At 37.4% G+C, this 24331-nt stretch overlaps 2 protein-coding genes across 3 annotated transcripts; one reads left to right on the forward strand and one right to left on the reverse strand.

The window, feature by feature from the left end:
* Positions 1 to 277: 277 nt before the first annotated feature.
* Positions 278 to 7523, reverse strand: si:ch211-225b10.3 (endoplasmic reticulum-Golgi intermediate compartment protein 2). 2 transcript variants are annotated; one of them, XM_066664239.1, is made up of 14 exons: positions 7447 to 7523; positions 6910 to 7051; positions 6430 to 6538; positions 6274 to 6320; positions 6085 to 6152; positions 5956 to 5996; positions 5745 to 5846; positions 5332 to 5427; positions 5012 to 5067; positions 2889 to 2987; positions 1837 to 1934; positions 1585 to 1750; positions 1031 to 1107; positions 278 to 797 (listed from the first exon to the last, which is right to left on the reverse strand). In XM_066664239.1, exons 2-13 carry the CDS (start codon positions 7013 to 7015, stop codon positions 1031 to 1033), a joined length of 1065 nt encoding a protein of 354 aa, XP_066520336.1. In that variant the 5' UTR covers positions 7016 to 7051; positions 7447 to 7523; the 3' UTR covers positions 278 to 797. The 2 variants fall into 2 exon arrangements, with proteins under 2 accessions (XP_066520336.1, XP_066520337.1); XM_066664240.1 differs by having other exon boundaries at positions 6910 to 7042; positions 7447 to 7487.
* A 3090-nt stretch (positions 7524 to 10613) lies between these two features.
* Positions 10614 to 24050, forward strand: tdrd1 (tudor domain containing 1). Its single transcript, XM_066664786.1, has 26 exons — positions 10614 to 10768; positions 11377 to 11601; positions 11681 to 11742; positions 12683 to 12740; positions 16037 to 16154; positions 16252 to 16315; positions 16424 to 16510; positions 16584 to 16763; positions 16995 to 17138; positions 17302 to 17470; positions 17563 to 17649; positions 17760 to 17936; positions 18257 to 18364; positions 18456 to 18626; positions 18865 to 19098; positions 19202 to 19321; positions 19455 to 19562; positions 20060 to 20230; positions 20368 to 20709; positions 20974 to 21090; positions 21178 to 21294; positions 21765 to 21932; positions 22122 to 22448; positions 23301 to 23378; positions 23582 to 23622; positions 23712 to 24050. The coding sequence occupies exons 2-26, from the start codon at positions 11397 to 11399 to the stop codon at positions 23772 to 23774; spliced, it is 3516 nt and encodes a 1171-aa protein (XP_066520883.1). The 5' UTR covers positions 10614 to 10768; positions 11377 to 11396; the 3' UTR covers positions 23775 to 24050.
* Positions 24051 to 24331: the final 281 nt, after the last annotated feature.

The following is a 24331-nucleotide window of genomic DNA, read 5'->3' on the forward strand; positions in this document are numbered from 1 at the left end:
CCGTAGCGCCTCATTATTCCCCTCTCCACTGTAATAGTATGAGGAATTTATGGTCTCTAAGATAAAGCACGCCACGAAACAATACAAATGCCAAATATGTATTATCACTTCATGATTGTGTCACATTGGATGTATTGCTTAAAAATTAAAACTGCATAACCTTCTGACTGCTTTTTAATTTTAACATATAAAGTAATTTATTTTTCAGTGAAACACAAGCATTTGTAAATGAAACTCGGCTTTATCAGTTATACAGAAGAAGACGAGAACCAAACAAATTCTGCATCAGCATCTATAGTTTTATTTTACAGTGCTTTGGACTTTTTTCCACTGATGAGAGGGATGGGTGGTGCTGGTGGTCAAACATTCACTCACACCTACAGACACTTTTTTAAGTCACCAATCCACGTGTGTTTTTGGACTGTGGGAGGAAACCCACGCGGACACGGGGATAACACACCAACTCCTCACAGACAGTCACCTGGAGCAGGACTTGAACCCACAACCTCAAGGCCCCTGGAGCTGTGTGACTGCGACACTACCTGCTGCGCCACCGTGCCGCCCAATTAAGGAGTAATGATTGTACATATTATTTATTCTAAGCCATGACTATGCATTGTTTTTGGACATGAAAAATTGAAAGTATGATCTTGTAATTTAACAAACACTTTACAGAAAAAAAATCTGAATAATATGCATACAACAATCTTAAGCACAAGTAATTATTTATATTCCTCCACTGCTGAATGACTGACAGGATGTTTGAGGGAGAATATGTAACATCAATCATCATTAGCCTAAAAACAAACAAAAAAAAAAAAAACAGAAGGTAAATACAGTCAATATATTGTATGCAATTCTGGAGATTAAACTACACAGCTAACAAGGTTGACTAATATTGAAAGATTATTGAAAGCTTTACTATAATTTTAAGGGTTGAAATATGTGCATCTAATAAAATACACAATGTGTTCTTAATATATTCTCTGTATAAGAGTAAGATATATTCCCTCATAATGTTTTAACTTACCTAACTTAGTCTGCCACCAAGACTAAATCGACAACATAGAACATCTACAAAATAGCCAATAAGCCTGTGGAGCAAGTCTATAATGAAGGAGAATACACAGATCAGCCATTACAATTACACCACCTCCCTATTTCCTCACTATCCATTCTTTCAGGTCCACTGACCATACAGGTTCACGTTATAGACTGTATTTAATCTATTTCTCTTCATAATTTGCTTACTCCCTCAGGACCCTCACAAGACCACCACAATACAGGTAAAAATAAGGTGGTGGGTCATACTCAGCACTGCTGTGACAGTGAGGCAGTAGTGCTGCGTTAGTATGTGTTGTGCTGGTATGTTTAGATTAGACACAGCAGCACTGCTGGAGATTTACTAAACAATTAAATTCTTGGAAAATACTTCTAATCCTGCATTAACCTTCCTCTGAAATATGATTTAAACTTTAAGATGCTCCATTAATAAATTTAGTACATCCAGAAAATAACCAAGAAAGTAGAAATCTTTCAACATTTTAATTAACTATGTGAATACAACGTGGTGTGTAAAAGTACCTGAAGTGGAAAAGAGGCCACCAATAATTCCACACAGCCGCACCAGGAACGTTCTCAGAGGCATGTGCTCTTCACTCACCCTCACCATTAGAGGATTCAGCTTATACTTCACAAAGATTCCTGACACCCAACCTTGGTTGCCCAAAGCATGGTTTATTACCCGCTCCTGTGTAATATGGGTGATATTTCAAATATTTAACCACAAAAAGAGATTATGCCTAACAACAACCTGATAAGTAGTAGATTATTTACCTGCTCTGTGACAGAATACTGGTGTGTATCCAGAGATAACCCAGATATATGTAGTTTGGTGGGAACTACAGTGACAAAGTACTGAAACAGCTGGTTTGCTGCAACAGAGGCCACACACACACACACACACACACACACACACACACATATACATACATATATATATACACTTTCAGTTTGTAATTTTCCCTTTGTGTCTACCACAATAATTTAAAACTTCCAAACAACTTGACTTTGAACTTTGACAAACATGCCTGGTGTAACACCCTGCTCTGCCTTGTCCCATCAGTTAGTTTTGCTCTCTTGTTTACCTACCCATGTGTTTCTGACCATATGTTTTTTGTTTTTTTTTAGTGTTTTTCTGATCACCACCTTTACCTTGTCGTGGTTACAGATTATTTCTAAGTACAACTGTCCTAGTCCTATTGTCCTTTTTCTAGTCCAGTTCATGTTTGTGTAGTTCTGTTATCTATTTATTTATATCTTGTATCCAACATGATATAAGAGAGGAAAGATGCAAAAAATCCCCAAGAATTACTATTGGAGATTAAATTAAAATAATAATAATAATAATATCTTGAGGTCACAAGACCTCCAGAACTACCAGCAGATTCCACTTCCATGCCAAAAGATTATTTGGAAGGCATAACAGGAAAAAACCTGTTGCCCACTGTTAAGTGTGGTAAGGATATTTGATGTTGTGGATCTGAGAGGCCCTGGGAATTTTTTTAGAATCCAAGGCATTATTGACTTCATGAATTACCATTTCAGTCACGCGATTGAGCTAAATGTGGGTTGAAACGTGGATTATCTGGTGATCCGAAGATATTCTCTAAAGAGGAATGGTCTCAAATTCTCTGCTCTGAACTCTTAACACGTACAGTATAAGATATTGTAGGAGAAGACTATATGCTGTTTTATTGGCAAAGGGAGATTTTTACCAAGTATTAAATATATGGTTGCCAATTATGGCACATGTGGTTTTGTTATAAAAAATGCATGCCCTGATCTAACCTCTAAATAAAACACAGTTCTATTAAAAATGTGCATACACTCAGATGTAATTTTCTCTGTAGCATCTAGAGGATTGATGCGTCCTGGAACAGCTTCTCCAAAGGAAAGATGGTCTATTCGATGTGAGAAATTCTTAACTGTAAAACATAGTGTGACATACTGTGATTAGGTCATTTGTAACAGAATCTTATTACAGATTTTTTTTAATTTCACAGTCAAATGAAGTGATCTAGTGTACAGGTGCTGGTCATAAAATTAGAATATCCTGGAAAAGTTGATTTTATTCAGTAATTCAGTAAAAAGTGAAACTTGTACTCATTCATTCATAATCATACTCATTCATTACACACAGACTGGTATATTTCAAGTGTTTATTTTTTTTTATTTGATGATTATAACTGACAATCAATGAAAACCCCAAATTCAGTATCTCAGAAAATTAGAATATTGTGAAAAGGTTCAATATTGAAGACACCTTGTGCCACTCTCTAATTAGCTAATTAACTCAAAACACCTGCAAATGTCTTTAAATGGTCTCTCAGTCTAGTTCTGTAAAACAGTCTGACAGTTTTCCAAAAGACGACCATTGACACCTTACACAAGCAGGGCAAGACACAAAAGGTAAAAAAAAGAGCTCTGTGTGCAAGCACATTAATAGAGAGGCAAAGGGAAGGAAAATATATGGTAGGAAAAAGCATACAAGCAATAGGGATAACCACACCCTGGAGAGGATTGTGAAAGAAAGCCCATTCAAAAATGTGGGGGAGATTTACAAAGAATGTACTGCAGCTGGATTCAGTGGTTCTTGCATACCAGGACATTCATTCATTATCTGTAACCGCTTATCCAATTCAGGGTTGAGGTGGGTCCAGAGCCTACCTGGAATCATTGGGCGCAAGGCAGGAATACACCCTGGAGGGGATGCCAGTCCTTCACAGGGCAACACAGACACACACACATTCACTTTTGAGTTGCCAATCCACCTACCAACGTGTGTTTTTGGACCGTGGGAGGAAACCGGAGCACCCGGAGGAAACACACACGGAGAGAACACACCAATTCCTCGCAGACAGTCACCCGGAGTGGGAATCGAACCCACAACCTCCAGGTTCCTGGAGTTGTGTGACTGCGACACTACCTGCTGCGCCACCGTGCCGCCCCACATGGGTTTCAGCTGTCGCATTCCTTGTGTCAAGCCACTCTTGAACAAGAGACAGCGTCAGAAGTGTCTCGCCTGGGCTAAAGACAAAAAGGACTGGACTGCTGCTGAGTGGTCCAAAGTTATGTCCTCTAATGAAAGTAAATTTTGCATTTCCTTTGTAAATCAAGGTCCCAGAGGCTGGAGGAAGAGAGGAGAGACACAGAATCCATGTTGCTTGAGATCCAGTGTAAAGTTTCCACAGTTAGTGATGGCTTGGGGTGCCATGACATCTGCTGGTTTTGGTCCACTGTGTTTTCTGAGGTCCAAGGTCAACGCAGCCATCTACCAGGAGGTTTTAGAGCACTTCATGCTTCCTGCTGCTGACCAACTTTATGGAGATGCAGATTTCATTTTCCAACAGGATTGGCACCTGCACACAGTGTCAATGCTACCAGTACCTGGTTTAAGGACCATGGTCTCCCTGTTCTTAATTGGCCAACAAACTCGACTAATCTTAACCCCATAGAAAATCTGAGGTATTGTGAAGAGGAAGATGCAATACGCCCGACCCAACAATGCAGAAGAGCTGAAGGCCACTATCAGAACAACCTGGGCTCTCATAACACCTGAGCAGTGCCACAGACAGATTGACTCCATACCACGCCGCATTGCTGCAGTAATTCAGGCAAAAGGAGCCCCAACTACGCATAAAGTGTTGTGCATGCTCATACTTTTCATGTTCATACTTTACAGTTGGCCAGCATTTCTAAAAATCCTTTTTTTGTATTGGTCTTAAGTAATATTCTAATATTCTGAGATACTGAATTTGGGGTTTTCATTAGTTGTCAGATATAATCATCAAAGTAAAAGAAATAAACACTTGAAATATATCAGTCTGTGTGTAATGAATGAGTATAATATACAAATTTCACTTTTTGAATGGAATTACTGAAGTAAATTTAATTTTTCAAGATATTCTAATTTTATGACCAGCACCTGTATATAGCAGAGTGATCTCACCATTACTTCTGAAGAAAGCTCCCAAATGTATATGTCCTCCAGAATGATGTAAGGCCCTGTTGTTTAAGGGGACAATAAGGTGCAATGAGTTTTTAAATATTTTCACTTTTAACGAGCTGATAAATCTCTCTATACCACAACTATAATTACTGAACTCAACTAGTCAAAAATTGTCAAAGACATTTTTAAATCTTCATAGAAAAGCATGAAATTCAATGTGATTTTCCAGAGCTGGTGCTCATGATGTTAAGACCAACTTGCTCAATGCCAAACTTATAACTTTCAGTGTTTACACTTCCCAAACATTTGTGCACACATACTTTCCCAGAGTGAAGTGAAGGTTCCCTTCAACTTTGTTTACATCAACATGTCCATGTATCCTACAGGCATTGAGGGGTCCAGAAGAAACATCACTCCTGGGAGGACAACAAAGAATGGGCAGAATGGACAGACAATTAGAATAATTATTTTAATGCTTAATAATTTAAAACCTAAGTTGTAAAATGTAATATTATACAGCTACACCATACTACCCAGTGAATATCTTAACTAAAACACTGTTACAGCACACTTAACTGTAAAATGTATTGAAATATGTTTTAAAATTTCAGGGACTAAAATAAAATGTTGAGCAATGTTAAGAATATATCATTTGAGTTCACTGGTTAGTGGGTTTTTCCTCATTACTACTGCTGCATGTGGGCAAAATCTAGAATAAATAAATAAAACATACCAAACATTTTGGGGTAAGACAGTCCCCTTTAATGCATCTCTAAAAAACACATCCTGAAGGGAGTTCTCCTTTCTCAGTTTGCTTTGGAACTGTAAAAATGCCCTACAATGAATTAGTGGGAGAAGAACTCATGGAATGACCAAGCAAATAAACATATTCTCATTTTAAAAGTGTGGCTCTGTGAATAATATTTCAGCATGGTCAGGCTTACTTTTGCCAAAGTCTTTGTTGTGGGTTGAGTTCAAAATGAACCTAAAAGAAAAACCAAAGAATCAAAAGCAGCACATTCTGAGAAGTATAAAAAAAAAAACATTTTGTAATAACGATCACATCCACTCACAGGCTCAAATGTAAGTTTTGTTAAAATGACCATTGTACTGGCTCTGTCCAACACATCTGCTCCGACCACTGTCCAAAGAAATTAGTTTTTCACGTATTGAATTTTCATCAATATGATTGAGACTCATCAACAAAGATTTATTTAGCCACAGGTGTATATACATATATATGGATTTCCAAAGACACTTACTCTGGCAGTCCATTGCGATTGTGATATCAATGTTTATTCTCAATTTACTATCAAGGGGAAGAGGTAACATTAGGTTTGTTTAATCAATCTGCTTTGTTTAACAAAAATGTTGGTAAATAACATTTGTTTGGGGATATGAAATGGCAGTACACAAACCTGGAAAAGTCTTTATCCACTTCATACTCATATTTTATCCATGTGTCTTGATATACAAAGAATTCCAAAATGGTCAGAATTGCCATGGCCATGAAAACAGTTAAAGACACTGCAGGAGATAATAAAAAGCAGTTGGCTTGTCACACATTTAATATTTAAGGCTCATTTGGTGCATAAATGCTTTACAGCCAGAAATATACTATGTGGATAAACTTTATGGGTAAATGTTTTTGGACACTCACTCATCCAAAATGCTTCCGAAATTAAATGTCTAGAGTGTTTGTCTGGATGTGTTACAGCTTCTACTCTTTTGGGTTTTACACTGTTGTTGGTGTGACCGTATGTTTTCATTTTAAGCTTTTCTCAGGAGATTATACAAAATGTGCCCTGACGGTTGAACGTATGTGTACAGTGTCTACAATCACATCGCTACAAACTTTTGGATATAGAGAGAAATCTTCATAGAGGATTCATATTTACATGCTCCCCCAAAAGCTGATGTCTCCACATAGCTCTCTGGGACTTTAGGGAAGGCATCCATCTCCTTCACCAGACTGAGAGCCCTCTTACGGTTCAATCGCCTCATTGTTCAAATAATCCCACTGCAATGAACCTGTGAAGGCTGCCAATTTTACAGCAGAAAAATACAGTGTATATATAGAAGTCAGCACTTCAGAAAGAACAGTGTGGAACCTAACTAAAAATGTAAAGCTGTGATCTGTAATTATGTACATTTATGCCAATAATATTACCACTAAAAAACTAATTAACATAGGAATTACAAGTAAAATGTTTCTTCCTGTAGAACAGATTAACTCAAATAAGTCTCAAATAACTTGCTTTGTAACATGAGACGTAGGAGTGAAAGTAAATGACTAGAATTACTTTGATTAACTACTATAGCATGCATTATGTGTGAAAAAAATATCAATTAGCAAATTTCTCTCTCAAGTATCAGACTCTGATTAAGGGCAAATACAGCAAAAGTAGAAATAACGAATATAATTTGTTTCTCACCAGAGAAGGTTTTCTTTCACTTGCCACAAAACAAAAGCCTTGTCAACTCACTGCCGCATTGCGAAACAGCTGGTTTTTCCAGCCAAACAATATTTCAGATAGTTCCCAAATAGGAAGAGCTCAAACAATATCCCTTCATCTTGATCTACACCCTGAGCAAACTTATGTTTAATGCCCTGCATATTATGGTGTCTAATCCAGCTTACAAGCGGCTATGTGAACAAAAATATGCATGTGCATAATGTGGCTTTAATTTTGCATAGTATTTTAAGTGATAGCAGAAGATAATATCAGAATTAGGCTTTACTGCCCAAGGATAGGCCAAGTGATAGGGCAATTTTATTACTATTAAAGAATTTATATTTGGTTACACAATTGCTTACAGTGTGCAGTAACAGACAACAGACATTTCACAACAGATTTGCATAGATATCCCAGCCTGAGTTCTACACTCACACCCACACCCACCCACACACAACTTTAAACATGAACACATGCATACACTGGGGAGGTGTAGGATTCTTTAAAATTGCTGAGTGCAGCAGCTAGATAAAATCTATCTGTGCAGTTAAAATAATAATAAAAAAAAACAGTAGATTTTTTTTTTACAGTAGAACACATTGGTCATATGTTCAGTAATAAGTATATGTTCAATAAAAATAATTCAGTACTGTATTTACTAAATAGGGGTACTTAACCTCTAAATGGTAACACATTATAAATCATATTTATAAAACTTGTATATTCTTATTTTACACATTAAGCTCTTTCTTATTGTTTCTGGTGTTGATAAACAGAAGTAATTTATGTAAACCTTGATTCAACACACCTGATACAACTTCATAATAATATAAATGTATTTTGGGAGAAGAGAAAGTGTACAATGGTACAAAATGTGAAGATGCCAGGCAGTAAAACCAAACAGTTGCTTGAGGCCACAGACATCTGGGGCTGACTAGGCTACAGACATCGGGCTAAGAATGATGTCCACAGAATACAAAACGGTTTTACTATCTAAACATATTTACTCACTGATCCTTGAGATCAGGGAGAAAACATGCCCTACACTGAAAAATCTTTTTTTTCTGTTAAAAATAAACAAATTAACAATAATAAAGATAAATCTGAAAGATCTGTGTATACTCGTTAAATTAATAAAAAAAAGTGTTTAATAATGCTACAAAGGTAAACATATAAATAACAAATGAACCAAATGATTAGTAAAGTGTCACATATTACATATACAGTGGAACCTCGGTTAACGACCACAATCTGTTCCAGAAAGTTGGTTGTAATCCGAAATGTTCGCTATCCGAAATTATATTTCCCATAAGAATTAAAGGAAATAGAAATAATTGATTCCCAGCCCCTGTTGACTCACTAATATATGTGTTAAAGGTTATATAGGTATGTTTTTTTAAAGAGAACAGTTATAATACAGTGCATGAAGAGTTAAATAAACATACTAACATTAATGAAAGCATTTAAACATAAGAGAATTTACCTTTTTGACTGCAATGTGATGGCATGAGTGGATGGAGGTGTGGGGAGGAAGAGTGGAATTACTGCTTGGAAGGGGAATCCCCCTCCATGAGAACAACTGGCATTGCGAATTCCGGGGTGACTTCCCTTTTCTGTCACTTTGAGATCGAAGGAAAAAACTTGTCCAATGTCTGTTGCTTCTGCCTTTTTTGAAAAACTTTACAGTAATATGACATCACATTGTCATTGAACATGTTTAAGCTCCTGTTGCCTATTTACTACAGATACCCTGCTACTAGTATCACTCTTAACCTTCTTTGGAGCCATGATTGAGGTCTTCAATGCATTCATTACATTCATTCATTGTCTGTAGCCATTTATCAAGTTCGGGTACATGGTGGGTCCGGAGCCAACCCAGAATCACTGGGCGCAAAGCAGGAACACACCATGGAGGGGGTGCCACTCCTTTGCAAGGAGATAAACACTCACACTCAGAAATACGATTTGCCAATCCACCTACGAATGAGTGTTTTTGGACTGTGGGAGGAAACCGGAGCACCCGGAGGAAACCCACGCAGACACGGAGAGAAGGCATCAAGCTCCTCACAGACAGTCACCCAGAGTGGGACTTGAACCCACAACCCCAGACCCTGCTGCGCCACCATGCTGCTCACGTATATTACATATCTTCCATAAATTACTCACATATTACATAATTTATGATATATTATGTTAATGACTCGCCTCAGGGGCTTGCCCGGGTGTCTCATCTCGGGTGTTTCACCCAGTGTGCCCCACCCACTAAGGCTTGCCTCAAGAATCTCGCCCCAGATGGTTCATCCACAGTGGCTCACCCCAGGCGGCTCATCCACAGTGGCTCACCCCAGGCAGCTCATCCATGGTGGCTTACCGTGTGTGGATCATCCCGGGTGAGTGTGGGTTTTGGGCCCCACAGTGTGTTATGCAGTATACAAAAACACACAAACAGATAAACCACAAGATTAAAATCACCTAAAATATTTTCCATGGTGTCGCGTCCCTTGTGGCTCGCCTCAGGTGGCTCACTCCTGGGTAGTTCACCCCATAATGTGAGTGTGGGTTGTGAGCCCCACAGTGTGTAATGTGGTATACAAACACACACAAACAGACCATAAGATTAAGTGGACCTAAAATGTTTCTATCTAAAACAAGTCCTGCAACAAATGCACAGAGTCTACATTTTTTTGTATTCATTGGCTCTGAACAAAGGACCTTGATGTGGTAACTTAGAATTACTATACTGGCCACTGTGCTTGCACAGAGAGGAAGTTGTTCTCTAAATTAACCCAATCCATGGAGTGAAAAACACGTATACACAAACTAGTGAACACACACCAGGGGGCAGTGAGCCCACGTTACAAGTCCAGTTCCCTAAGCACCAGGCCACTGCTGTTCCCAAAGTCAAGAAAAATGCCGTGGTGAGGCATTGTGCAATCATTCTTCGGTGAAACTGAAAACTTTTTGTTTTATATCATACTGACCCATTATACGTACAGCAATATATATATATATATATTCGAGAATAAAGTCTGAATATTTCAAGGAAAATAGTTGGAATTACCCTGAGTTAAGTACAAAATATTCCAAGGAAAAAAGTCAGAATAAAGGGGGGATGTTTTGTGTGTCACGGTCTCAGTCCTCTGAAAGTGAGCTCCCTGGCGCTACCCTCGTAGTTCACTTGATTGTCAAGTGCACTTCGGTAAAACGGCCTCGAGTGAAGTTCAAGCGGCACATCAAGTCTCTTTTTTCAGAGCGGTACCGAGGTCCACGGGTGTCCTCGTCAGTCTAAAATATTTTCAAGGTAAATTTAACAACACACTTGTTTAAGTTTACCTTGGTATTAAACTGATGTTGACAGAAAACACATAAACTGAAAGACACCGTTATTTTAACGGTTTGGAGAAGTTTGCGTTAAAGCCTCTCGGATTTTTTTTAAAACTATCGCTAGCTTAGCAAAGACTAGCTTTTAATGTCAATTTTGTTGGCTACGTGTGCTGGATACATTTAATTATCCTCCAATATACAGCATTTAAAAGGCGTTTCCACATAATTGAGCATAAAAGTAATTTATTTCAAATTAAGAGTTTTTAAGGATATTTTTGGCGTAACATTGTCATTCGCTGTGCAAAGTTAACGTTAACATTAGCAAACGAATGAAGACGGGGGCATTCTGATTTTCCATTCCACCTTAAGGTCGAATGAATTCTTGTAATTGAACTCTCAGTAAGACATTCATCTAACGTTATCTATTTTTTTTTACAAAGTTGATTAAAATGACGTTTTCCATGTTCTGTTTTAGGGTTATAGTAAGCATACAATCCCTAAATACTCTTTGAAGACATGTCTCTGCATGAGTGTTAAAAAAAAGGCCACAAATAAGCCAGTGATATTTGGTGTTTTTATCCACAGAGAAGTGAATCCCTGATAAAATGAACCGCGCCTTTTCTCCGTCTTTGATTCGGCCCAACCTTCCTCTGAGGAGACCTTCCTCTGGGCCTAACCTTAGTCCTGCCTCTGGATTTGGTCATATTTCTGGTCCTGGTTTGGTGATGCCTAAGAATGAGAGTCCGGAGTTAAATGATCTCTGCACGGTTTCGCCATCAGATCGACCTCAGACAAACCACAATGTTAATGGTATTTTGAACATAAGACTAAATTCCCATTTAATACAGTACATTTTGAATGCTTGGTAACAAAACTCAATTTGATTTAGTGATTAAAGCTGAAACCAGCAAGTTGGAGACTGGTGTGGATGCAGCAAACTTCAATACTGCTGTATGTATTCTTATGATTTATTCTTTTATATATGGTATTGTGCAATTGAGCAATGTAGATATAAAAAGCTGATAATTTGCTCAGTAAGAAAATGTATATATAGGAATATATTTTAATTAAATTATTGTATTTATTGTGTATGATGTGTTAGTATGGAATCAAAAAAGGGTCAAAAAGATTTTGAGCTTGTAAAACAATACTCATCGTTGTAACGGAATTTGTAACTGCGTTTGAGCAACTACATACACGTAAAATTAAAAACCACAAATGTATTGGAATGCACAAATTTAAAACAACAATAATAATAATTTAAATTCACAAATATGGAAAAAAATATTTGCAATGTATAGAAATAATTTTTTAATGTGTAAAAGAGATTTGCATTTGTAAATCATATGCAAATCTGGAAAGAACCAAGGTTCTTTTCAGTTTCTTTGTGGAAAAGCACTATGGTTGACAGAAACAAATCAGTGTTCTGATTGGTTAAACAAACCTTGCGATCTGATTGGTCCAGCTAAAGCTTTCCTTTCAATTGGTAGTCAAAATAGGGTCTTCCGCAACTGCAAAAAGAGATTCGCACAAGCAGCAGAGTAGGTGAATGTATGGATTTTTTCCCACCTCATTCAAAAACTCCCACTGTCATGTTTGGAACCTCAAAAATGGATGTTCTGGCAAATTTTAAGCCATTTAAGAGGTACTGTTTCACAGATTCACGACATTTGAATTACAAATGCAAATCTTTTTTTACTTATTTAAAAATTTGTTTTGTTTTACAAACTCAATATTTTTGACCCTTTTTTGACCCAATATGCTAGACTGCCTAAAATCTTGCATAATATTGTGTAGACAGCTAATGTTTTCTGTTTAGATTTCCATAGAATATTGAATTAATCTGTGTGGAAAACTGGAAGCAGAATATATATATTTTTTTCTCCCCCAGAGAAATGGACCATTAGCTACTTCATTGGTGAAGCTATGTAATTATTGCAGTCAGCAAGGTAGGACATTCATTTGCTGAAAATATTTCTTGTTTCCGTTTTAAATGGTGTGCTAATGATAATTAAAGGAAATGTCTCCAATGGTGGGGAACTGTATTTCTCTCTAGTTTATGATCAGAAGCTCTGCATTTTTTAAGTTGGAACATTTATTTGAGAAGAAAAATGGCTGCTGTTTGTACAAGGCTGAAGTGTTTTTTGATTACAGTAATGAATGTCAACTTTAATGACAGCATATTACAACAAAAAATAACCACCATATTACATTGTATTTGCACATTGAATTGTTTATCTGCTTTGCTTTTAAATTTTAAGACAAATTAAAAACTCAATTATTTGCCTTGGCATTTGAATTCTTGTAGAGATATTAGGTCTGTCCCAAAACCTAGCGAGCTGCCTAGGTAGGTACTGACTGCATAGATAGCTGTTTAAGTAGACAGCATTCTAATGTTTGTCTGTCCTCTTGAGGCAGATTATTAAGATGCTCAGTGGCTATTGTCGCCTCATTTTCAGCATAGTAGATTCTAACCTAGGAGTAGGCGATATAATATTCACGATAGTACAAGTATATGTTTTTTAATTCAATAAGACTTGTGCTATATCGCAATATTGTGACATAAACACGACGCAGGCACGTGAACGTCACTTCGGCTCAAAGCTGGGGGATATATTGATACATTCCATAGTTTTTTTTTTTTTAAGCTTTAATTCCAAAAAAAGAGTGCTTTTTAAGACCATGACTTGTTTAAGACGCTGCTCTCCCTCAGCCAGAGGGAGGGGCAGATTCTCCATTGCTCCCAAACAATGAATGCGCTTCTCATTGGTCACCACTTTTATTTAGCCAATCAGCAGCCAGACTGTCCATCATTTACTGCTGCAGCCAAAGGAGTCACAGTCTACAGGGGTTTTTTAGGTTTGTGGCGACGCAGAAAGAATCGGGGCTGTGCTAAAAAATAATAAAATAAATATTTTATCACCGTGTCTCAAAGAAACTACATTTAATTTTTCCCTCAACACGTCCGTGATGGCAATAAAACTGACTTTTAGAATCAAAGTAATTCTTTATAAATAAAAATAACATTATATCATTTCATACAAGATAAAAAATATTATGTATATGAACTGTTTGTGAAGATACAATTTGTTTACTTTGTTATAATAAAAAAAAATTAAGCAGCAGCTCAGATGCAGGCAGTTTGTTTTTTAATGCAGGTTTACTTGAAGTGTGCACGGTAACAGTACTATCTAGGAAAATCTAAGTATCAGATCAGATATTTAAAGAGCAAATATCTAAGGGCAAAAAAAACTTGATCAGGACATCACTTCTTAGAAATACAGTTTGTTTTTAATTACGGTAAGATAATGCAGCATATTCTTTGTGGTCTTAAAAATAAACACTAATGTTTTTACCTTACTTTTATGGTTTTCATAATATCGTATCGTATATGGCAATTTTTTAGGCATATCATGATATGAGTTTTTTGGTCATACTGCCCAACCCTATTTCCTGTTTTTATCGCAGTTATATTTATTTTTGCTCTGTGCAAATGGACAGGAGTTGTTCTTGCATTGCATTTTGGAATTGCCTTTGCGGCTAAGGAAAGGTTCAACGCTGCCTTTAAAATTTGATACCTGCCAAATTAAGATACCTTAGTAGACAGTATAATGAGGTATCTAAGAATTGGGACAGCACGCTAATTTTTGGGAGCAGTACTTTTTCAGAATACATTGCAATGTGTCATATTTTTCATTGCAGTGACGAAATTCTGGGCATAGCTGTTTATAAGTGTAAGCCAAAACCAAAAACATCTTCACAAAGCGTAAAATGTTAAACATGCATCAAAAATATATATTTAGAAATACAAACATTATTTAAATATTATTGTGTTCAGGTTATAAATGTTGATGTTCAGCTCTTGCATTTACTCTTTGCCTTTTTGTCCATTTGACAGTATAAACAATTCTTAGCAAACATAATGTGTAAATCATCTATTCCTCATTGCCCCCTCCTCCCCTTGTACTGAGTGGCCACTTGTGTAGGTGCTGTGCAATGGTCAGTGGGTGTGGGCAAGGGAAAAATCAGGATTTAAACATAGCTTTAGGCTCTCCCAATTAAGTGAGGAATGGTTCATTCCTATTTAAAGGAACCATTCTGAATATGATGGCGGCACGGTGGCGCAGCAGGTACCTGGGGACCTGGAGGTTGTGGGTTCATTTCCCACTCCGGGTGACTGTCTGTGAGGAGTTGGTGTGTTCTCCCTGTGTCCGCGTGGGTTTCCTTCGGGTGCTCCGGTTTCCACCCACAGTGCAAAAACACACGTTGGTAGGTGGATTGGCGATTCAAAAGTGTCCGTTGGTGTGAGTGAATGTGTGTGTCTGTGTTGCCCTGTGAAGGACTGGCGCCCCCTCCAGGGTGTATTCCCGCCTTGCGCCCAATGATTCCAGGTAGGCTCTGGACCCACTGCGACCCTGAACTGGATAAGCGGTTACAGATAATGAATGAATGAATGAATTCTGAATATGGCTCTTAAGACAGGGTGAGCATGATCCTTGAGGTCTTTTGAAAAAAAACATGCCTCAGATGTTTCTTTAAAAACACTGGGAACTATTGAGATATATTTGGTGCAAAACCCCTGAGCACCTGTGACAGTGAAATTTGTAGAAAATAGTCACACCTGTATCAGTAAATTTGAAGTCACAGAGAAAATCTCTTTGCATTGCACAGATAAACATATTGTTTTGTGAATATGCTACATTTGTGCATGTTTTATATGGGTGTGTGAATGTGTTTTGCACCATATTCACAACTGCAACTGTAGCAAAACTGAGTGTATGATATTTTGTACTTGTGTGTGTATAATTGGATTTTTGCACCTGCAATGAAGAATTTGTAAGTGTGTATTTATGGGAGAGGAAAGTAGTGTCGCAGTCACGCAGCTCCAGCGACCTGGAGGTTGTGGGTTCAAGTCCCACTCCGGGTGACTTTCTGTGAGGAGTTTAGTGTGTTCACCCCATGTTTGTGTGGGTTTCCTCCTGTTGCTCTGGTGTCCTCCCATGGTCCAAAAACACATGTTGGTAGGTGGATTGGCGACTCAGAAGTGTCGGTAGGTGTGAGTGTGTGTTGCCCTTTGAAGGACTGGCGCCCCTTCCAGGATGTATTCCTGCCTTGTGCCGATGATTCTGGGTAGACTCCGGACCCACCGCAACCCTGAACTGGGTAAGCGGTTACAGATGAATGAATGAATATACTTATATATGTAATGTTTTTGACAGTGTAAATGCTCTGTTTGACATTTTAGGTAATCTTAGATGCACACGTTGTAAAAAGACATGCTACTGCTCTGTGGCTTGTCAGGCAGAGGATTGGAAGGCCCATCGACACATATGTAAACCAAGCATTCCAGAAAATAGTACAAGGTACTTTTTTCTAACAGGCTGTGAGAAATCTCTTGCTTTTGTTATTTTTGCTGTATATTATTTAATATATATGGATTTGTTACTGTTTTTCAATCAGTGATAAACAAAAAGAATGTGTGACCATGCCTGGTGGCAGTGCCTCTAATGTCTTGGAGTCCAAGGTATCACTTTACCTTCTTTTCCTTTAGGTCCTGGAAACATTTTTATCAATTGAAGTAGTTAATCCATCTTGTATAGAACACTTTATAAGGAATTTGCTTTTTCTTCAGGTGAGCAACAATGAAGTGGTTCAGCCAAAGAGAGTTTACCTGCATGATTTGCGCAAAAATAACATTGCCAAAGGAGATCAAGTGCAGGTATGTTTAAATTGTCTTTTGCTTTCTTTTCTCAACATTTCTTGTTTCATATAAATTCTGTGTTTTGTTCAAGGGCACTGTGATGGAGCTGAGGAATCCTGGAAACTTCTACATCCATATTCAGTCACTTGAAATCATAGAGACCGTAAGATCCATCACACTGGAGTTACAGAAGACCTATGGCAGCTCGCTTCCAGCCCATTACAGACCTGAAGTTGGCGAAATCTGTGCAGTCAAATTCTCACTTGACCAGGTTCCTTGTGTTATCATGTCCAATAAAAATAAAAAAAATAAATAAATTATACCAAGAAAAGACTTAAGGTTTTATACAGTAATTGCAGATTACTTTTATTCTGAGATGCAGTGCTGAATGGTCACAGCATTTGTGGAAGTGTATGAACTGTTGTCTTTACAGTTACTATAAACATATAGAACATATTTGACAATATAATCCTGTAAGATTATCTTGGGTATCTCCTTTCAGAATTGGTATCGAGCTGAAATTGAGTCGATTGATTTGGATCACAGCACTGCAAAAGTACTCTACATAGATTTTGGCAATGAGGAAGATGTCAAGTTTGACAAGATCCAACCCCTGACAGAGAACATTACTCCTGCACCACCATGTGTATGATTTCTATGTTTTTTTAATTTTAAATAATTAGATAATTTGGCAGACATACCTGATGATAAATGTCTGTGATCTTATGTGTAATGAAATAGGTCACATATATTAAATTGCAAATAAACATTATTACCATGTTTTACACATTGTTAAATTAATTTGGCAGGCTTTACACTGCTGTGTTGCTGGAGTAAAAGCAGTGGCAAGCAGTTGGACAGGCGAATGCTCTATTGCAGTGAGACAGTTGGTTGCAGCAAAGAACCTAACTTTCACTGTGATGGACATCATGAACAGTGGCACCCTGCTTGCCGTAGATGCCCCTTTGTCCACTTTAGGTAGAGCATGTTCATTTCACTGTTGAATTTCTAAACATCTTGTGATGTGGCTTGAAGGGCACCATCCTGATATTTTTGAGTTTGTTCCACAGGTAAGAATCTGAGCACTTTCCTCATAGACCAGGGTTATGCGTTTGAAGAGGGCACACCAACTAATCCACACACACAGCAAGATATCAGTGAGTCATTTAGAATTTTGTCCATTTTCCAGTAGTTCAAAGTTTTGCTTTTTTTTTACTTATTTTATCACACGCATGTATTAACTGTGTTTTTGTTTTTAATTTTAAAGATTCTTTAACGAATGCATCTTTTGAGAACTTTAAACGTTTGTCTAATGGAAAGAATGAGAACATTGAGGCTCAGCCACCAGACCCCTTGACCCAAAGAGTGGGAGACACGTTCACTGCCATAGTCACCCACCTCCAGTCCCCATCAGAGATCATCTGCCAAAAGCTAGAAAATGCCAGTGAGTCAGTTTTTATTGCTCACCTGTTAATATTTAGTTATGTATGAAAATATTTACATTATTCCAACAAACTGCAGCTTTATTTATTGTTACATATTTTGCAAATCACAATAAAAGGAGTTAGCTTTTACATTCAAATGAATTTGCATCACTACATTTATTGTATACTCATCAGTGGAACATAGGAAAATATATGCAAATACAAAAAAGCGGAAAACCTATTTATTGAGACAGAATCAGCTAGTTTTCTGGCTAATTTCTGGCTGTAGTCTTGTTTTTGCTAATATCTTTGAAAATATATATTTTTTTTATCTATACAGGTGCAATCCAGCAGTTACAGTTTAGTCTGAGAGAACATTGTACAAAGACTCCAGCCAGTGAGAATTTTAGGCCTGCTCCTGGAACAGTTTGCTGTTCTCTTTTTTCAGGTAGGACTTTGCCTAACCACAACATCATGTTTGTAATGGTTTAATTAGTAATTAATTAGGATTTTTTTCCCCCTCATTATTTGCTTTATAGAGGACAACCAGTGGTATAGAGCCAAAGTTCTAGCGTATTCATCTGAGGATCGGGTTTGTGTGGGCTATGTAGATTTTGGGAATTCAGAAGAAGTAAAGCTGAATCACTTGAGACCCATCAGTATGGAACTGTTGTGTTTGGCTAGTCAAGCAATCCCCTGTTCCCTAGCAGGTAAAGTGGAGTTTTATATCTTTAATTTGTTTGTGGGATCACTTACCCTAGGACAACTTGTTGACAAGACCCAGCTAAAGCATCAGTTGCCAGCTATGTTTAGACTTTATTAAGAAAAAAGGTTTTTAATCCATCATGGGTTTGGGTTAATGTAGGAATTTACATTAGCAGTAATAGGTTCTGACCTAGGCCACATCATATATATATATATTATTTATTTATTTTTCTCCTATTTCAGGTATTAAGCCTACCTCAGATGTATGGTCTGAGGATGTGATACTAATGCTGAAACGGTTGATTTGTAACCGTTTCATTCAAGTGGAGATTCTTGGAGAGAGAGATGGAGTGGCTCTGGTCTCTATGATTGATGAATCCAGCGATCCTCAGACTAATGTAGCTGAGATGTTAGTAGCTACAGGCTATGCTATTATGGAAAATAAAGAGGCAACAAAAGCAGCTGAACAAAATAATGGCAAGTCTATAATGTGTTTATTATTCTTTTTTAAGATATAAGATTAAGTGTGTCTGTGTAATATATAAAATTTACTGAAAATTTGAGTGTTTTAAACCCCTAGTTGTGGAGAAGTTGGACTGGTCCTGTGCAGAACTCCCTACTGGTGGCCAGGAGGTGGTGCTAGTCATCAGTGTACTAGAAAATCCTGGTGAATTCTACTGCTATAATTATAGTGTAGAAGGTATGCTTGACTGTCTGGCAGTCTATTTGTACTGTCAAAAACATAGAGTGCATAAATTGCTGTGTGCCTCTGCAGTGTCTGTATTGTGGAATCTCTTGTCCTAAATGTGTGTTTTTTTTAATGTGATTGACAGATATTCAAATTTTGGCTGAGTTGTCCTCTGCTCTTATGAAGCACTGCCAGAATGAGAAGACTCTTTTCAGCCCTACTGTTGGAGAACCTTGCTGTGCTCTTTTCAGTGGTTGGTTACTGCCCTTGTCATGTACCTAGTACAGTGAAATTCTGTATAACATAAATCCAAAAACACAAACAGACAGACAAAGACATTCCATTCAATGTTACCAGCATTGTGAATTTGAAATTGGGGTGCAATTTCAATGCTAAGTAAAGTGCAAATGCATAAATTTTTTTGTTGGGGGTGTCCAAGGGAGTGATGGATGTCACAGCTCTCAGGGAAAAGCTGTTCCTCAGACTGCTATTCCAAGTTTATATTGCCATGTATCTCTTATCCGACTTGCATAAGCTTCCTCAAGAAGAAAAGCCTTTCTTCGCTAGGTGGGAAGTGTTCAGAGCCCAGGTGAAGTCAGCTGTGATGTGGAGTCCCAGCTATTTAATGTTGCCCACACACTTCACTTCCTCCCCATATATAAAAGAGGCTGTGTATACATGTGTTATTATCTTGAACTTTAACTTTCTTGGACTGCTTCAACTTAATATATTTATCTTCCATGTGAGTAGTAGATGGTCGCTGGTATAGGGGCATGGTACAGAACCTGGAGGGAAATGGAAAGGCTAGAGTGTACTTTGTGGATTATGGTAACTCCTGTGAGGTAGATGTAGCTCATCTTCGAGCAATCAACTCCAGTCTACTCAAACATCCTTTCCAGGCCATACGCTGCTATCTTGAAGGTATGTCCCTAAATTATATGTACATGTGTTATGTTTCAGACAGTACCTTATGTCCTGCACGAATTCTGCCCTCTTGTTTTTATCTGTCTGTAAGGTTCTCTGAAAATGTATTTCCTGCTTCACACATCTGTCTCTAGGTGTTGAGCCTGTGGAAGGCCAGTGGAAAGAGGCTGCAGTGCAGAAGTTCCAAGCTTTGTGTGTGGGCAAGCAGCTTAGTGGCAAAGTGCTGTCCATTACTGAGAGGGGATATGGAGTGGAGCTGAAGTGCAGTGGCCAAAACATTGCCGCTCTGCTTGTCTCAGAACAGCTTGCGAAGCCTTTGCGTCAGGAAAACACATCTGCTCCCCAACAAAAACCTAGGGATGTGAAAGAAGCATCTCCTGCACAAGTGCCTGTGTTATCTGAGAAACTGTCACTTGTAGAACAGCCAAATAGCATCACCAGAAAAGGAGCTTCGCCAGCAGAGTCAAGCCCTACAGGTGAATTAATAAAATACTAACAAGCTCAGTCCTGAATAGTAACAACAAAGTTTTGTATTTACTTTGGTCAATAAACTCATAATGCAAGTAATTAAGAATGGGATAAATAGCAGTGGAGTGTAATGCATTTATTCTTCAGGACTGATGTTTGACAATCTATACATAAGCCTCTTTTAGGAGCAGTTATTTCTTTGATTATTTCAGAAAATAAAATCATTTGGTTTTTGTGTGTTGTTTTTTTCTTATTTTTTTCCCTCCGTCCAGTTGGTTCTTTTCCTTTGGACTGGAAGACAGTGGAGTTGCCTTGCAAAGAGACATTTCAGCCACAGTTGGCATCAGTGACTAATCCAAGCCTTTTTTATGTGTTGAATCCTCGAGATGGTGAGAAATATTTCTAATGTAATTTAAGTAATTCTATATTATGTGTTACATATAATTTTAACGTTTCTCACTGTTTTATTTGTGCAGTGAATATAGAAGCCTTGCAGGCTGTTATGACAGCTGTGTCAAAATACTGCAGCAGACAGACTGTGCCCAATCAGAGCGTTCCTTTATCTGGAGCAGCTTGCTGTGCACAATTCTCAGGTCATTTACACTAAAATATAAACCTCTGCTAACTACTATCAGACTATCAACTGCAATCTATATAACAACCAGAACTATCATGAACAAGTAATTTTGGCTAAATAGTGTTTGTATATACATTATCCATAGGATACTATTTTTGTGTGCAAGTGTGATGATTTTCCCTTAAAAATTCCAGATGTCTCTTGTTAACTCAGAGCAGAACGACAGCTGTACATATGCAGTGGTGAAATTCCTGTCTAACATCTTTGCCTGTCCCAAGATAATTACACACTTCTAGTGTTTGTCTTTGTGCAAACTACTGTGTGAAGACAGGAATTGTTGAAACATTCCACTGTTGAAAGAAAAGACTCTTTGGAAGATTGAGTTTAGCTTTTTCATTATATGGAGGAAAATTATCGTAGTATTTTAAAAACCCTTATAGAGAAAGTGAAAAATCACAAACCGTGTTCATGCCTTTCCTTATTCAGGTGACAAGAATTGGTACAGAGCTGTGGTCCTGGACACAACAAGCACACATGCGAATGTGATATATGCAGATTATGGAAACTGTGAGAGGATTCCTATTTCCAGCATCTTGCCTATCACTAAAGAGCTGCTGCAGCACCCATTTCAGATTGCCAGGTGTGCTCTTTCAGGTAGGAATACTCCCGATTCACTCCTATTTTGTATATAGCATGTTCACTATATTGTAGCACAGTCTATGTATATTAAAAAATAAAATCACCTTTTATTATTCAAAGTGCTTCCCAAAAATATAGATTTATAGTTTCATTGTTGACCATGGTGGTAATTTTTTCATTTATATATTCATTAATTTGTTACAGATAAAGAGCACTTTCCTACTGTGTGGCCTCCTGAGATCTTGGAACTCTTTGGAGTCCAGCTTAGTGGCAAAGTACTTGCCTCTGTGCAAAGATTTGATGGAACCTACAACCTGTTGAGGCTTACCCAGGACTCAGGCCCGGAAGGGAACATTAACTCTGTTATTCTTGGAGCTCTTGAGAAATTTTCTGGAAAGACTAGTACAAAAGAGCTGACCCAGGAAACACAGGCCCAGGATCAGAACCACCCTCACGCTGCCAGTTCGTCCAAGCTCATAGGCTCCAGTTCATTGGACAATGAGAAGCCCAAACCTGGAAGCCAAAAAATGGGTATGTTTTGTTGAATCAGTCTGAATTTGTGCACAGTATTTCAAGATATTGATTAATATATAAAAAGTGAGTTGAGAGGGAGTACGAAGATATTGTTTGGATATAATCTTTGTGTTGTTCAAGATTGATATTAACCACTTTTGCAGATGATCATTGTTTATTTACATAGATTCTTTAAGATCAACAAATATTTCAATTCACTGTTATAACTACCAGAGTGCATAAAAAGTGCTGCTGTTTTCATCCATAAAATAGACCCATTTTGAGGCGATAGTGTGACATACAGGTGCTGAAAACATAAGCTTATGAAAATCATTGATGCCCCCTTTTTTAACAATATTGTAATAAATATAAGCCCAAAAAATCCAGTGGGTTTAGCATTATAATTGGCAGCCTATTAATTGGCTTAATTGGCTACCATTCTAATAAAAGCTAGAAATGTGAAGCCTAGTATCACCCAATGACTTTTAGAATAAACTTTTTTTTAGGATAAATCAGAATGCATTTTCTTAATCTGTGGACAGTTTGAGATGTGCTGATACTGTGGTTAATTTATAAGCCCTAGAATAAATCAAATTGCATCTGGGTTGCATTAAATCAGAAGACTGTGAAGTCCTTATGTTGTGTCAATAATATTATTTTACGTCACAAATTTCTAGCTTGTTTAAGACGTATAGTATAAAAAAAGATACATATCGCATGATCACTTTGCCATCAAAAAGCTGGCGTTACTGCACAGGTGCTGTCCCACCTGGAATTTTAAACTGTGGCCCGAAGCTGTTATTTAGTGGGGAGCCTTGTCATCAGATGTAGAGGAGCAGTCATGCAACATTTTATTATGTCTTATTTTAGAAAAAATGACAATTGTGATGACCAGTGTGGAAAATAAAGAGCTACAAGCCAATACAGGAGCAAAGGGCATCAGTAATGGTGGGTATCTGGCAGACAAGTATTCTGATTACACAATTTACTTTGGACTGTTTTGCTCAAAACATATAGACCTGATTAAGAACTTTAACAGTTATTGACATGTAATCACAAATACAGTTTAGATATGGCGTGTGGTCTTAGAAGTCAATTTTCGACGGTAAGCTACTTTTGTTAAAAAATTTCATATTTACTTTTTTTCTCAGCCCTAGTTTCTTCATGCTGCTGCCATTTGCTTAAACAAAAGGTGAGTAAATGTTTCTACTGTTTGAGATTATTTATAAAAACTTGTTTTTCCATTCACAAGACATTTTACCCCCATCTCACCATCCCCAGATTGACAGAATCGAGGAGCTGATCCTTCTGCTCATCAAAAATACAGAAGGAAACCAAAAATAATGCTTTAGGATTTTCAGGATCTGACAAGTTTTAAGTTAAAGTTAACTTACGTCATATTATTGTTTCATAATTTTTGTACTGTTTCTATGTTTGTAATGTTTACAAATGCAAGGTTCAAATGTCAGGGCCAAATGTTCTTGATCATTACCAAAGCTCTGCCAATATGTTGGAGAAATATATTTGTTTTACTGAAAAGCAGTATCAGTTTTGTAAGGCATCTTTTTTTTCTTGTTTCATGAAACAAATCTGACCCATTGACTGTTTTTTTAGTTTCAGTTTTAATAAAGTTTTTTTTTTCTTTTTTTAATAATTTTGTAGTTTCCGTGTGTTCGTTCATTCCTTCATTCATTCATTCATTCATTCTGTTGTCTTAATGAAACCTGTGCCATATCCAGATTCACTGAATCACTTTTAAAGGGCACAAAAATATGAAGGTTCCTATAGAAATAGAACATATATATATATATATATATAAAATACCAAATAGTTTCCAAAGAAATGATACTCTTCAGACAGGGCCTTGTTTATCTGTGAGAGCATCATACATATGAATCACC

This window comes from Hoplias malabaricus, chromosome 3, assembly GCF_029633855.1.
Source record: "Hoplias malabaricus isolate fHopMal1 chromosome 3, fHopMal1.hap1, whole genome shotgun sequence".
NCBI lineage: Eukaryota > Metazoa > Chordata > Actinopteri > Characiformes > Erythrinidae > Hoplias > Hoplias malabaricus.